Below are 17,000 nucleotides of genomic sequence, written 5' to 3'. Positions count from 1 at the left end.
CATACTTAGTGAAGCTAATACAAACATCTTAGGCCTTTATAAGGCCTTCTGATATACAAATACCTTGTGATGGTGATGTGGATACAAATTGTGCTGAGATATCCACAGTACGGAGTGTCAAAGCTTTTAGCGAGTGAAGTCGGATCTCCTCGTTCTTTCTCTCTTGTGTTCTTCGACCTTTTCCTAAGTTCTTCAATCGTTGGAATGGAAATGGAGGGTTCAAAAGAAGATCTGTTATATGCCTAACTCGGGAAAGCGCAACAAAAGTGAGTCCAGCAGAAAATTCCTTCTTTCCGATATCAATGCTGACCTCATCCAATGTGAGGCCTTGAGCTTTATGGATGGTGACTGTCCAAGCTAATTTCAATGGAAGCTGAAGACGAGAGCAGTGACTACCAGACGTTGACCACGAATGACGTATAGGTGAAATAGGTACAGTACCATCTGAAAGAGTAGGGCCTGAATAACTATCAAACAAAACAGTTACAGCTACAGGGAGATCTGGAGGTGCAGTACCTTCTGAATAGCAGATAGCCTGTATCATTCCTATTGCACCATTAACAAGGCCCATTTCAACCCAGAGGTTTGAGGAAAGCATGACACGGGCACCTCTGGCTAGACACACCACAGGATGTAGTCCTCCGGCATCGTCAACAGAAGCCTTTGAAGCATTAGCACCAGTATGTACGGCTTTAATGGTAGCAACTGGTTGGCCGCATGCATGTAGTTTTTTAATGTTGTATTCGACTACAGCTTCAACGGTGGGAAACAAATGTAGAGCATCATCAAAATTGGATGAATTTGATGCACGAGCTGGTGTTCTTGTCATTAAGTGCCTCCAGTCACTCTCTGTGACTTGGCAATTTCTCAGTCTCAAGAGGATGTCCCTGAATGCAATCTGAGAGGGATCTTTCCCTGATTGCCGGATGACTTGGTCAAGAACAACTGCAGAATTAAAACTCTGATATGTATAGGAGCCAATGTCAGATAAGGTGGAGCTTGGCAATGTAGTGTAAAGTGGAAGGTCCATTACCGGAGGTAGCTGACCAAAATCCCCGAAAAGCAAACAAGAACATCCTCCTAAAGATTGATTACAATTATTGGAAAATGCTTGACGCAGTCGTCTGTCAAGTTACCCAAAAAGCTTTCTACCCATCATAGACATTTCATCAATTATGAAATATCTAACACCTGCTAATGATTGCTGTAGCTTGTTAAGGCGCTCTCCTTGTAGGTCTTTGAAGTCTCCTTTAGTGGGTAGAGAGAGAAGAGAGTGCAAAGTCCTACCATCCACATTGTATGCTGCAACTCCTGTTGTTGCAAGAATACGAACTTGATCACGGAGTAGTGACCTAAGGCAATGTATGAGATAAGAGTTTCCTGTACCAGCTGTCCCTGATATAATCAATCGAAGAGGTCTGTGATCATTGCTCGCCATGTGGTGCTCTACTAAGTTGTAAGCAGCCAATTGCTTACTCTGCAGGTTATTGGGGTCAGCTGTAGTTGTAAATTGGCGTTCATGTGCTGACTGACGGCATCTTGTAATAAAGGTAGGCATCTCATCTAGATTGGAATAGACCACAGAGGAAGCTGACCAGTTGTAATCATCATCACAATGAGTAGTGGTGTGGTAGTCAGCATTACGCTGACAGATAAGCATCCATTCTTCTGTTTCATGGAATTGGTTGGCTGCAGCAAACTGGTTCTGCTACACAAAAACCAAATAAACAACAATGCATTAATACAGTTCGTATACCTCATTTGTATCATCATCTTCTTGTTCCACCTGCATTAGTCTTCTGATGTCATCTTCTAGAGATACTGGAACATTGATAGATTGAAGGAAAATGGAGTATAGGCTACAGAGAAAGTGTGACAAGCCCCCTTTAGCTCAGTAATATGGCGGAATGGAACATACAGCATCAGTTTCTGCTGGCAGTATTGCTCATAGTTGGGACCAGTTGGATCGGGTGAGAAATATGGTCGCACAGTAACTATTTTCATTTTATGCTTCTTAGGAGGTGTACCTGGCTCTTTAGGCATAGAATAATTCTGAGCAAAATTAAGCAGTGCCATACCTTCAAAAGTGGAATTGCATGGTCATTGTATATAGTGATCCAGTATGGAAGGCACAGTAGCTGTGGTGGAATCTCTTGATTCTGATTCTTGCACTTGACGAGACCCATCAACACTGAGTATGATATAATCTCTTGTGGATTTAACCAGTGGCAACTGAAGAAGTAGGTGACAGGTCTCCTGAGCTGAGATGTCCCTCTCACCAACACTGTTGGTTAGGAGTTTCTGAACTACCTGCAGGGCAGAACTTTCATCATTCAAATTTTGAGCTATGTTGGCATACACTTCTTTCATCGTCTGAGACCTTGGTTCTGACTTGGTGGCATACTTTGTGATGTAATTGATGACCTTGTGCTTAGATACACAGTATTGCATGTCGACATTACCCCTCCAGGCTGACAGCTGTACAGGATTATGGCTGTTAATTAATCCATCATTTCTAGCAGTGACTACTGTAGGTTCATCATTGTCAGCTTCATCTGTTATAATTGTGGTCTCTGGTTGCAGTGGCTTAGGGTAATCAAAACGACACTTTTGTTCTCCGTTCTTAGTACGTAGACAATACGCAGTTGAGCATCGTGTATGTCACTGACATGTTGCTATCAGGTCATTTAAATCTTGTTGGTAATCTTCAAGGCTATCATATAACGTACTGTATAATAGGGACCACAAAGGAGTAGGCGTGGCCTACAAAATTACCGAAAAACCAGCCTCAATTTTCCTTGACACCGATAAGGTAGCGAAAACTAAGCCGAAACAAGCCTTCAGATCGACCAGAAATGCTTTCAACAAGTTGCTAAGAAAGTTAAATAACAATTATTTAACAGAATCTTCTACTGATTGAGTAACTGACGGACCGAGTAGCTGACTGATTCCTTCAAGAAAGCGTAACTTGACAATGGCTAAGGATACAGGCTTGATTTTTTCACAGTTTGACATTGCTTCGGCATCAGAGGTGCCTTTTGGCATACCGTAGTATGTACAATGCATTCTTCATGGACTTACCGGTGCCCTCCTTTGTGTCCCATTCATCTTTGCTGACAGCAATGAGTGTTAATTTGGTGGTAGCTAGCAGGTGATGGATTCCCTTTGTAATAGAAATTGTCTGTATATGTGACCCGGTCTGCGAAAAGGGCTCTTATAGCCTTTCCAATTATCCATGTTTGGCTAATCATAACTCCTAATCTACTAAAGCTATCACCATGTAATTACACCCACAGCTACTGCCAGGTTAGGGTTGTTGAGTGACCAAATTGTAGGCTTGTACCATATTCACCAGTCAAGTTATGGGTTACCATATATACGTATATGCAATTGGAAAGGCTATAAGAGCCCTTTTCGCAGACCGGGTCACATATTTCCATTTTAATTACGGAGGTGCTTTTCAAACAGTTCTTGATTTGTACTGCTGTGTAACAGGTTGAAAATGCATAACTGACAATGAAGCATAATGGATACTTCACTTTTCAAATGATAATTGATATAACTGTGGTGCACGGCACTGTTTCTTTCTTTCGGTATGCATGGATTGCAGAGGTGCTTTTCTTGATTTGAAATGCTGTGTGACGGGTTGATCATAACCAATAACTAAGCGTAATGGATACTTCACTTTTCAGACTATAGCTGGGGTATACGGCACCATTTCAGATGCAGTATACGTGGGTTCACTATTCATAATAATTATTTATGAACAAGTTAACAAACAAGTACACAAGAAAATTTTGGAGTACTCAACTAGAGTAGGGACCATATAGCACATCGATAAAAAGTACTGAAACAAGCTGGAGTAGTGCGCAGTACTAAATCACAGTAAAACAATAAGAAGTGTTATGCATTTCCATTATGGTATCTTGAGCAGATTCGGGAAAAACGCTTCTTTTTGTTTTGCTATGATTTAGTATCGTGGACTACTCCAGCTTGTTTCAGTACTTTTTATCAATGTGCTATAGTCCCTACTCTAGTTGAAAATTCCAAATTATTTTGTGTACTTGTACTGATGAAGACATCCATACTTCTATGTGTGTATACATGTAGTGAACATTTCTTTGTTTATGGCAAAAAATCTACTTCATGATTGTTTATAAATAAGTGAATGAACTTACAAAGTAGTTTGGTCTCCTTTTTATGAAAAACCTGTGAAACTAAGTACAGTAGGACCTCGTTTATCCGGACCCCAAACATCCAGACACTCGGTTAACCGAACGGGCCTGAAGTACTGCACGTGACTAATAATTGAAGGCAGTTATTGGCTTGCCAGCTGAAGGGCAGCCATTCAAATACATTGGCATGTAATTAGATGGATTGATAATAGTTTGGTGGTAAACATTGGTTAATTTGTTGATAGTTTGGTGGTGACCACAGACCAAATCCTAGCAGACAGTGGGGTAACTTACTTGTATTGAAGTGCTAAGTGCTCTTATTGCAGTGTTGACCATTAGTACCATCATTTAACAGGTATATAGTGAATAAGTGACTGCATTTATGCATACACTAATGGATGATTCAAAGTTACAGATTATCCAAAGTTATGAACAGGGCTTGGCCCTATAGTGGGTTCGGATAAACGAGGTCCTACTGTAGTGTTTATTCCCACTAAGAAGAAATGAGCCACCAGGGAGTTACAGATTCACAAAATCTGGTAATGAGTGAAGTACAGTGTACAGGTTGTTAATAATAACATTGGTTTCCTGTATTTAACTGTCACATAACTGACTTTGCATTTTCTCTCCTAACATGACACTTGTTCATAAAACTATAAAATTGTGGTATGGTAAGGGTGTGGGTATGGGTATGGTAAGGGTGTGGGTACGGTAAGGGTGTGGGTATGGTAAGGGTGTGAGTATGGTAAGGGTGTGGGTATGGTAAGGGTGTGGGCATGGTAAGAGTGTGGGCATGGTAAGGGTGTGGGTGTGGGTATGGTAAGGGTGTAGGTATGGTAAGGGTGTGGGTATGGTAAGGTTGTAAAAGTAAGTGAAGTTGGCAATTACATAAATCAGTCAGAGATTTACAACTAGCCAAAATCTTTTCTTGGAGGCTAGGATACTTTGGCAGGCAGCATCATCTAAACATTTTTTTTAGCAGATGATTTGGGTGTGGCCGATTACAATCACTTTACAAGCCCTGCGTAATTGCTACCCAATGCTATCACAAGGATACTACAGTCCGTTAAGCGCCTCAAATATAATTTTGTGTAAACTAAATAAATGCTCTCTCTCATTTAAGGAAAGTATTGATATGGAAAAATAATGCCTTTGTAGCTGGCATGAAGGATAAGATGACTATTTAATTGAAGATAAAAGGAATGGGAAAACACAGAAGGCAGATATTTGTTAAAAGGCACATCCACCTCTGATGAGTTTATTGCTGTAATGGTGCTAATTGGTGATCGTGCTACAAATATGAGTCAAGTTATGTTGAAGACCTAATTATTGAGCACATGTTTGTCTCCAATATTATTAAAATGTGACCAGATTTTACAAAACCGATCCAAATTGCACATCAGGCAAAATCAAACTAACACCACCAGTGGATAGCCACACTGTCATACTACTAGTTTTGACCCTCAGTACTACTCAAACTACTTGAGACTGGTTTTAACAGATGTGGTGTAGAGATCTCGAATGGCAGTATCTGGCCTTGTGAAGGGTCTGGCTTGGCAAGAATCAGTGGTATACTGGTGAATGACCTGGTAATGTTGGCCAGACATTTTTTCTGTTGATTTTGCTACCTATCAGCCACTAAGGAGACAGCACAGCCCTGTAATCTCATGTCTTGACTCTAATCATGGTCTGCCTCCATTTTGAAATCTATCTCTTGCCCTCCCTGCCACCTCCTCCCTCCACTCCTTTGTGAGCACTCGTCATACTACTTCAGTTGTCCAACTGCTCAGATTTTCTATCTTATTTGTTAGAAAACTCTACAAGCAGCTCCACGTACTGGAAGTGGTCTGAAAGGTAATAGGTTGATGTACCTTTTATGAAAATTTCATAAGCGTACTTGCTATCTTTGGCAGACTTGAATTCTTTAAAACTATTTATCTCGAATTTCTAATGTGCGATTTGATCGTTTTTCCAAAATCTAGTCACAAATGTGGTCTTACTAATGAGGTAAGATTTTAAAAGGATTTTTTTATGTATGTAAATACCTCATTAACAAATTAATGAAATTTAAACATCTTAGGCCTTTATAAGGCCTTCTGGTATACAGGCTCTGCCTTTACCAAGTACTTTAATCATAATAAAACAATGTCCATTTGGTTCCACTTGGGGTACTTAAAGATAAGTCACTCTCTAAGGTTCTTATGGATACAAATACATGAAAATAGTAAGAAGAAAATATCCTGACCGCCTGGCAGATTCCCGTAAGCGTTCGAGCGTTAATCGGATGGCTGCAGGTTCGAGACTGCCCAGGTCCAGTCATGGATTTTTCTTCTTTCTCCTACTTTTCAAACATACTTAGTGCAGTTAATATAAACATCTTAGGCCTTTATAAGGCCTTCTGGTATACAGGCACTGCCTTTACCAGGTACTTTAATCATAATAAATTTTGTATTGTACAGTATGTTAACAGTACCTCTTACAGAAACACAACTTGTATGCATATTATTACCAAATATTGTAACCCAAACCCACAATTAAATGTGATTTGTCACACTATATAAGTTGAGTGGGTAAATGTGTCGAGGTTAATTAGGTATGGCACTATTATGTGCTGTTAAGAAATGTTTCAATGTTTTATGATTCTTCACAAAACAACTGTATCTTTACTTGTTTTCTCTGTTAGTATAATCTATATTGCCAAGTATGAGAGATTGTTCTATGAAGGTGTTTCATATTCATCTCATTTTGATTGTTCTATTAGAGTACTTCAAAGTTATAACAACTAACTTCATGACTATTCTAGTAGAGTATGATCTTACAATGTACAAATCTACAAAAGGTGTGTCTATATGATGCTGGCACTATACTTAATGCTTTTACCAGTGTATGTATCACATTATGTTGAGACAGTTTTATTGGTATTAAACCTGTTAGTACAGATCACATGATATCTGTACAGTGTGTGTGTACTATTACTATCAGTGTGATACATTGTAGGCTACATACAAAAAAGATGAAACCAGAAACTAGAACAACTTTACGAGCCCTCTAGTATCTCTGGTACCATGCCTCCAGCTTAATCCACTGAAAAACTGAGTAGTGAGATTGAGATACTCTAATACAGCAGTCACAACAACAGTGTATTTTATAGCTATGCTCTAACAAAGAGTTAACAAATTAGTGCAACAAAATTTAATAATTATTGATTTAATAATGAAGTAGGGTTCTAGTGATTAAAGTACAGTAGTAGTGTAACAAGAGATGATGGTAACTATGAGCCCTACTTGGTATCGTAGTTCCACATTGCTACAACACCATGTAGAGGTTTTCACTCATAGCTACCGACATCTCTTGTTTCAATACCGTTTATCACTGGAACCCTACTTCACTTTAACTTAATAATTTTTTGTTATACTAGTTTATTAACTTTTTTCATAGGCAGATCTAGGAGACTAATGGAACTCTAGTGCACAAGTTACCATAGAGTCGGGTTGTTAAGCTCATGCACTTAATACTATCTTGTAAGGCATGTACGCCTAATCAATAATTATGGTGTTCTTAACACTGAATCACTACATTGTAATAGAGTTCACTGTAGTTCATGGTAACTGTGCTAGTGTATAAGAATTTTTGACTCCATTTCTAGGTGAAATCCTTCATGATGAAATTATCACAATTCAGAAGACTGATTTGCTGTATACAAAGCCAGAGACATAAGTACTCAAGGAGAGATTACTTTTCCAGTATTCTTCCCGTGCATAGCTTTGTCACATATAAGCCTCACATCGGGCCGCTTATCAGTCATGGTTATTCACAAGAAATATGTATGAGCTTAACAAATAATATGTACTTAATAGACACATGCGCTTAACAATCCAATTCTACGGTATATTCATTTGCATAACTTTGTCTGGTATAGCTAGCTGGATGAATGAAAGGAATACACTTTCTAAGACTCTAGTTGGATATCTTCTGAGAAAAGTTTAAAATTAGCCCTCCTATGTTTGAATTTGGGAGCATATTTTGATAGCTATTTAGCTAACAAAATGCATGCTTTACAAGGCATACAAAATTGATTTGATAAAACCTGTTTGATGGTAGAGTATACTAAACAAAATAAGGTAGTAGCTACTGTTACAAAAATTGTCAGTTAATTAGAACTGTGATTGTCCTACTAAAGTGGTGACTATACTCTATTAGAGTATCTCAATCTTTAGCACAAAAAACATCGAATTTATTTATCTCATTTTCTTCACAGTGTACAGTTTATAACTGTTAAGTTGATTTATATAACTGTTTTCTTCTATTTGTTTGTTGGCTTTCTGTATTCTGAGTAATAATAGTGTGAATACATGATTCCTGTTTCTAGTGCCAATGTAGTCTTGTAAGTCCAAGGAGGGCAAGAGAAGGACCAGATGGGCAAAGCCCCCCTTGGCCCCCCTCAGATCCACCTATGACCTTTTTGTTAGAGCATAGCTATAAAATACACTGTTGCCATGACTGCTATATTAGAGCATCTTGATGTCACTACTCAGTTGCACAGTAGATTAAGCTTGTGGCATGGTACCACAGATAATAAAGGGTGTGTGAAGTTGTTTACTATGTTTGGTGGTACAATACCTTGGAGCTAGATCATTGAGAGACGTAACCTCAGCAAGAGGTGTCATGAGGTATTCTGATCATTTCAGGGGGCATGGTCTAATGCTATTATTATTATTGTTATATCAGCTACTATGGTACTTTGTGTCTATATACACTCCTTCAAGTAAAGTGTGATACAGAAATTAGACAATGGTATGCAGCGTTTCGTTTGATGTGTGGAGGTCTCTTATTTGCGAAGAAACCTGGTATCGGGTGTCTTACTGGTAAGACACCCGACAGTTGTTTACAACCACAATGTGGCCCACAGTAATGCAATTAGCCTTTTGTGGACAACTAGTATTTCGCACATCAGTAAACACCAAGCGATTGCGAACAGATTATTACAAAGAAATTACACTCTGGTACGTTGTTATCATGGGTAGCTCAGCGGATTTATAGACCATCGTGGTACAAGCCATTAATTCAGTTTGTGGCCTTCGCCATATTAAGGCACGCTCTGTAGACCATGCAAGACAGCCATGTTGGCACTGGCTATTCCCATTTGCTGCCATTCACACGTATCTATAATGCCTCAAACATACTTTTTATCGACTTTACAAACCTTCAGTTATTCGCGCTTCATGGCTGCGCGAGCTTGCGCGACCTCACATCTTTTGCTTGCTGAAATACCCTAGGTGTTTACAATGGGAACTCTCTATACTAACTCACTGCTTCTATGCCATTGTCTAAAACACTTAGACTATGGTGCACATAGTATGCTTTGAAGTTTTGTCATTAATGAGGTATTTAAAATCCAATAGATACCCAGGGTAGGTATCTAAACTGGTTAGATACCCATGATAAAAGTATTTGTCACGGGCACCATGTGTTTTGCTGGATTCCAATTACAACAGCCATCAGAAATCATCGCTAGAGTGCGAAGAAAACATCGCTGGATAATAGAGATGGTCGTATTCATCTAGGAAGCCTACCAGTGAGTTGTTTTAACACTAATTCGATCAGGAAGCCACCATTATTGGCAGTGACCAGCGGAGCCGTATGAGCCATAGTCTAAATTGGTTATCGCCCATATCCGCGGTATCTTCACTATTTTAGAGACCTTCGGAATGACACATAATCACCTTGGGCTTCGCCCTCGGTGATTATTGTGCCATTCCTCAGGTCTCTAAAATAACGAAGATACCTTGATTTGTGTGATAACCTACACTTATTGCCTTTTTCCTGACATGAAGAAGTAGATGACAATTTAATTGAGAATAGCAAAGTACACAGAAGTTAGACATTCACTGTTACCACCACAAAAGGTGCATCCCACCCATGAGTTTTTTGTTGTGACTTAAAGTGGTGGTGGGTGTGAGCTGCTTCATATGGCCTGTAGTTTTGTGAATGTGGTTATGCAGTGAGGCAGTCAGGTGGAGGTGGTCAACACTCTACTAAGTAGTGGAGCTAACATATGTGACCAGATCTGCAAGAACCCCATATGTTAGTGCATTTTTTGAATTCCATTTTATCACAGTTTCTTTATCTAGATAGCCAAAGGGATGGTCAACCGAAGTTTCAGCTCTAGAAGGCAAGAATCTTCAAAGTTACAGTGCTACAAAGTGGCAACAACAGAAAAATCGATTTATACAGTGCCAATATGGAAAATAAACTACAGGTGCTTAAGTAAACAATCATAACTTACGATTGCAGTCCTCTACCAAGATGTGACTTTCACCATTGGGTTCTTCATGAACAGGCGAATCTATTGCTGCTTTTTCTACGACCAGGGCAAAGCAAACACATGAGAAGAAATTATCGTGAACCATTCATCCAACACAAGGCAGACTAATGCTCATATCTTCGTATTACATGACACAAGACAAAGATTTTGGAACTTCTCTTGCTTTATGCTATAAAGTTTTAAGCATTTATCACTTTCCTTTAGTGTGAAAAAGTGCTTAAAAATTTATGGAAAATATTGTTTTACGATTTTGTAAATACTCCACATTTTTATTGCATTCTACTGTAAAATTAGGCTTGCGCCAACATGTGAGATTCTTGCAGATCCAGTCACATATCAGCTGCTACTCCTATAGGTAGTACAGTAACCACTATAATCACTGCTTGATGTTTGGTCACTAACTGTCACTTAGTTACCACAAGACACTACATTCTTATCACCCAAAGTGAAAATTGAAAAACTGAAATTGAAAAGCTGAAATTGTGTAAATCTTGTAGAACAGGTACTAGTGTTCATCTCTGGTTAATTGATATGTCTATGAGACTAACATAATTATGGCTTGGTCTCAATTAGTGAGATCTTGACTTGATGTACACTGTTTAGATCTTTTTAGGGCCAAGTTCTGTGTAATGAAGTGATGTTATTAACAAAGTTATAGTACGTACACGTTGGGCTGAATTCTAAAAAAATGATTAATATCTCGCAATTGTTACATTACACGTGCTTCCAGTATCGTTCATTAGGTAGCGCCTCTCAACCTGCTAAAAATCTATTAAAAGTGCTTCATTTGAATGTAAGACACTCCAGTTATGACACTGTAAAGTTTCTCCATGCATTTTCAATGGGGAAATCTCTAAAGTGCAGCCCCTTAAAATTCATGTTTACACATGTTTATGGTGAAGCCAAATGTCACACTCCCACCCTCAACATGCATGATTTCAGTAGTACACTTTTGCAAGTAAATAAAACAGTTTTTGTGTGTGTAAAACAGAGTCGCATGAGTAAAAGAGCTGGGGCCACTGTTACATTGTATTTAGAAGATAAGTGGCCTACTTACATTCAGGGAAAAAACTTCTTCAGCCTTTCAAGAGGAAAAGCCCAAATTATAACAGCTCAAAATCTGTTAAGTCTAGTTTGTCAACTTCAAAAGAATATAGATGTTTGCTGGATGACTTTTGCCTTACCCAACATATTGTTGCACCCAGTAGAGTATGTAATGGCTCTGCCACTCTTATTTACCACATTTCTAGTAGCAACCAACTTTCTGTTACTCGCTCATGTCAAGCAGTTGGATTAAGTGATCATTATATACATTGTGTAGATTTTAGGGCTCCTGTGTGCTCTCAAGAAGCTAGGACAATGTGCATTTGCTCATTTTGAAAATGTGACTGGGATAAACTGCGAGAGGCCCTGCGTTATGCTCCTTGGCATGTGATATCCACATTTGATGATATTGATGATAGGTGGGAGATGTTTCACTCTATTTTACTCGATGTTTTGAATTCATTTGCTCCACTGCGAAAAGTTTCCTAAAGAAAGTCAAAGAGGCCTACTCCATGGTTCAATGAGTGTATTGCTGCCAAGATAAAAGCAAAGAATTGTGCTAAACGAATTGCTACTCGCTCTGGTGTTGAGGAAGACAATGAAGTCTATTGCCGATTAAAAAATGAACTAAAGACTGTAAAACATGAGGCTAAAACCACTTACCTTAGGGCTGCTATGTCTCGGGCTAGGGCTAATCCAAAGCTTACAGCTATATGTGGAGGTAGGTGAATAGTGTTATTGGTCGTGATAAATCTCATACGACAGGGCTTCCACAGGGAATATCGTTGGATGTCATTAATGACTTTTTCAGTCAGTGGCAATTAGTGCTCAGCATCTTCCTGCTGAGTATTACGATGCTTCTTCAAGTGAGAATATCAGCAATCAATTTATGTTTAACCAGATTGGTAGTTCTACTGTTTTTTCCCATCTCTTGATGTGAGAAAATCCACTGGCCCGGATGATTTATCTTCTAGATTTTTAAAGGAAGTTGCTAGTGAGATTACTGAACCATTGACTAGTTTATTCAATTATTCATTACAGCAAAAAGTTGTGCCATCAGCTAGGAAGAGGTCTCACATTACACCTGTACATAAGGGTGGCGCCCCTGATGACTCCTCTAATTATCGTCCTATTGCTGTCGTCCCTGTGGTCGCTAAAGTTTTGGAGAAAATTGTCTCTACACAACTCAGCCAGTACCTTGAACAGAATAAATTGTTGCACCCACACCAGGGTGCTTATCGTTGCGGTAAGTCTACTGAAGATATTTTGTTATTGGCAGTCAATCATATTGCTACGTCATTGGATAAAGGCAGTATAGTTTGTGCTGCATTTATTGACTTGAGGAAAGCGTTTAACTCGCTTGATCACTGCCTGCTATTACAAAGAATTTCTGAACTTGGTGTTCACAGTACAGCAGTGGAATGGTTTAAAGATTATTTGTCTAACCGTTATCACAGAATTAAGTAATCTGCTACATTTTCATCGTGGAGACTTATGAAAGGTGGCATACCCAAGGGGAGTGCCCTGGGGCCATTGTTGTTTTTAATTTATATGAATTCCCTTCCAGCACAGTTGGCCAATGGTCACTTTTACAGTATGCAGATGATACAACTATTATTTGTACTGGTGCCACCCCAGCTGCTGTACAAAATACTATGTGCTTTCAACTTTCATTAATACAGAAGTGAATTTTACAGAGTAAAATGAAAATTAACTTTAAAAATCTTCCGTTATGTGGTTTAAAGCCTCTAATCGTTCCACAAAGTTTGCACATCCTCCTATATCTGTTGGTGGTGTTGTCCTACAAGTGATTGAGAAACAGAAGTATTTAGGATTAATTTGTGACTCTACTATGTCTTGGACCCATCACGTTGCTAATGTGTGCCGTAAAATGTCGTACTATCTACGTATGTTTGCTTAGGTCTCATCGACATATTATTGACAATAGTTTGATGAAGATGTTATTGGAATCTCTGGTATTGTCTCATTTGTCTTACTGTGTAACAGTTTGGGGACCATCACTGGGAAGCACTCTACTGCAAAGGCTTCAGAGGATGCAGAACTGTGCAGTAAGGTTGTGTTATGACCTCAGGAAATACGATCATGTGTCTGAATTTTATCATAGATTACAATGGTTGCTACTGCCCTATTTTATTCAGTTTAAATCACTGTGTTTAATGTACCACCAGTACCACCAAGTTAAATGTATTCCACTTGAACCACCAATTGTTTTTGGTGGAACTAATTCTTATAGTACAAGGACACCAGTATATTTTGCAAACATACCTATGTTCCGCTTATACTTTACTCAATGTTTTTGTTTCGTTATAAAACCATTCAATGATGGAATGCATTACCATCATCTGTAACTGACTGTATTAATTCTCCATTTTATGAGTACGTGGATGTCCTTAAGCAGCACTGTGACTCACTCCTTTGATAATATTAATATGATTGTAACTATACTAATACATATTTGTGTTTTTGTGTGTGTTGTAAGTTGTTTACTTTGGTTGTCTTTGTGTTGGTTATACCTTGCTTTGTTTAGTTTTGTGTGTACTATCTATGTATTGTAATGTGTTCCTCCAGGCAAGGAAGAACGGCTGTAGCCGATTGCTCGGAGGTTAAACATATAAATCAAATCAAAATTAAATATTCAGCATTGGTATACCTGCAAGTGAGCCGAACAACATGTATTTTACTTCACATTTACCACACAGCTGCATGCCCATCATCTTCTATTGTGAATTTGTCATTTTAATCCTTTTCTCATCATTTCGTCACACATGTACACAACTTTTCCAGACAGCACTTTGTTTTTGAAGTCACATTCCCACAAAACTCTAAAAGTTTCAACAAAGGAAATAACACTGTTTGCATGAATTTGGGCTGATAATACTTGTAGTGACTTCCAAACACTCCTGCACTGATCAAATATACAAGGGATGGTATGTTCAACTTCTGCTAGCATAATAAAGCAATTATATTTTTTATTAAAGTGCACACACTTACACTTCATCTGTATTTTCATGTACTTTACAGAGTTTTATCCCAGCTACCTGATGACTCCTGGGCAAGACCAAGTTGTAACACCATTAATATTACTGCAAATATCAAACAATCTTACGTCAGATGAAGTAAGCTCAGAAGACTCAGACCCGCTGCTGCTGCTCGTGGAGGAGTCATCGCTATCACTGTTGATTTGGATGAAGAATTGCTCTAGAAGTTCTTCATTACCCAAGTCTCATCCAAGTACACAACTGGTCTTCCTTCAGTTCTGTTGCACTTCATTCATGTTAAATATTTATGATGCTGATGGACTATGCAGGGCTGCTCATAGTATACCCTGTGTATATGTGCAGTGACATAAAGCACAAACTGTTGCAATGCTAACCTCTTGTCATTAATCGTCTTGTACTTAAATCCCATATCACTCAACACTCTTTTAAGCTATGTTCCACCCCCAGAGAAAACACCATCATTCTTAAGTAAGGCCTAAGATGGAGTACGTGACAAAGTTCCAGGGTTTGAAATTTACCTTACCAAAATGTTTCAGAGTGATAGATTTTCCTTCCTTTCATACAATGAATAGATCTTCCGTCTGATTGCATCTTGGTTGAAACTGTCTGCATCAATACGGACTGGTGAACGTTTTTACCTGGCGATTACAATTGAGCAGGCTTGTGCAAAGCACTTTTTGTACCTTTTTCTTGGTGTAGATAAGCTGCCTTTCTTGTGGTACTCCATTCTAACTCTTAAAATGGATGTCTTTGAAATCCCTGCGTGGCATAATGTATGCCAAAACCCAGCAAAGAAGGCATTATCAGTGGCCTCCAAGATTCTCTCCTTCATGTTGGCAGAAAGTTTACACTTCTTCACCTCTTGCTTAAAGTACTGCCATAGTTTCATAAGTATATGCTTCATTTGGCTGTTTAACCTCTTTCCAAGAGGTTTTCGCTCTGCACTTGCTGATGCTGCACTGGATTCCATATTCTCAACAATTAGTGCACACCTGTAACATGAGCTTACAAATAAATGCATCATGAACATCAGCTAAAGCATTTGTTTAGGAATGCCACACAAGGTGTTGGGTATCTGAAAGAATTGCTCTAGTATGTAGCCATAAATAACTCGTGTATATTGATACTGAGATTGAATGGCTTTGAGCTTTCTTTTAGATCACAATATGTGATAGTCCGGAAAACCAGTCTTATTGCCGATTTAAAAGTATTGAGAAGTTCAAGTCTAAGTATTTAGTGTGTTTTGTGTATCTCAGAAATGATTGAAGCCATGTGTTCAAGCTTTATACTGATTCCTTACATTCCAGAGCATTCACCAAAGTAGCCAACAGCTAAGTTTCCTGCCATTTAAAATAGTTTTTAACTCCGTGTTGATTGTGATGTTGGTGGAAGGGAGGGAAGGAGGAGTGTAGGGGAGGGTAAGAGGTTATCAACAAAATAAAAGGGGAAAGGCCCCTGACTACTTGTATGGCTCACCATTTGGCTTAGGAAAGGCAGCCAACAAAAGCAGACCACCCAAGCTTAGCTGTGAAATTTAATAGTTTATTCATGTAGCTTAATGAAAAATCAAATCTGCTGTCAAGACCAGTTTATCACATATAAATGTTCTTTTGATGACAGATCACCAACCTCATTTGTCATTAATCCTTTCAGATGCTTTACTTAGTGTCCTTGTTTAGCCAGGTGGTCACTAATAGTCAGTTCATGTTCACCTCTCTGTATGTGTTTTCTTTCTTCCTGCCAATATACAGTATTTACAGTGTTGGGTGCTGGCTGCTTAGCTGCACGACATATATGTTCACCTCTCCATACCAAAAATAGTAATATCAAAGAGGTGAATGTATTCATTTCCAATAGTTTTGTACTGGATCAAACACGTTATCTGGTAGTCTCATACTGAGATCCTACCCACTGCATTGGATAGAGTCTGCAAACTGGTGACTTAGGTTTATGTATCAGCCTCTGCCATAATTGTTTATATACATTTTACATAATTTATGTGATAAGAAAAAGTACAGAAAACAAAACATGTGAAAAATAAAAGTTGCATTGAACCTGATTAAGCCATCGTAGTGTCGTGAAGGAACATTACAATTCATGAATACACCATTTACGTACTGTAGTTTTTTTTTTATGACATCAGCATTCTGAAAATCTAAATTGCATGTCTGTGATTTTCTGTATATGATATATCCAGGGGCATAGTCAGAATTTTCTGGAAGAAGGTTTGGATTTGAAGTGGAATATATTTGGTGGAAGGCCTGGGTGCTTCCCATACACCATGTTTAAATAGAAGTGATGCATACACTAAATGTGCCCTTAGGCATTAACATTAAAAGCTGTTGTTTGTGCATCCAACTACTTCACACTGCTGTTTATGCAGCTTATAGAAACTGAAAAGCTTATATAAATTTGTACGTAATCTTTAGTTCCAGA

The 17,000-nt window shown here is 38.6% G+C and overlaps 1 protein-coding gene and 1 pseudogene across 2 annotated transcripts in view; one reads left to right on the top strand and one right to left on the bottom strand.

The window, feature by feature from the left end:
* LOC136257925 (probable serine/threonine-protein kinase DDB_G0271682) overlaps window positions 1-17,000 on the top strand; it is an 84,241-nt gene that overhangs the window by 53,619 nt on the left and 13,622 nt on the right. Inside the window, exon 1 of one of the 2 annotated variants that reach the window (XM_066051253.1) lies at window positions 6,974-7,014. The exons of the other annotated variant lie outside the window; for it this stretch is intronic. Coding sequence (XP_065907325.1) covers window positions 6,985-7,014 — 30 coding nt within the window. The 5' untranslated portion in view covers window positions 6,974-6,984. Of the gene's footprint in view, window positions 1-6,973; window positions 7,015-17,000 lie in introns of those variants that run through there. 2 annotated transcript variants of the gene reach the window in all.
* On the bottom strand, window positions 29-1,159 carry LOC136258369 (ATP-dependent DNA helicase PIF1-like; annotated as a pseudogene).

This window comes from Dysidea avara, chromosome 6, assembly GCF_963678975.1.
Source record: "Dysidea avara chromosome 6, odDysAvar1.4, whole genome shotgun sequence".
In the NCBI taxonomy this organism is placed as follows: Eukaryota; Metazoa; Porifera; class Demospongiae; order Dictyoceratida; family Dysideidae; genus Dysidea; species Dysidea avara.
The sequence above is the reverse complement of the archived record's forward strand: the minus strand, read 5'-3'. Positions and strand labels throughout refer to the sequence as shown.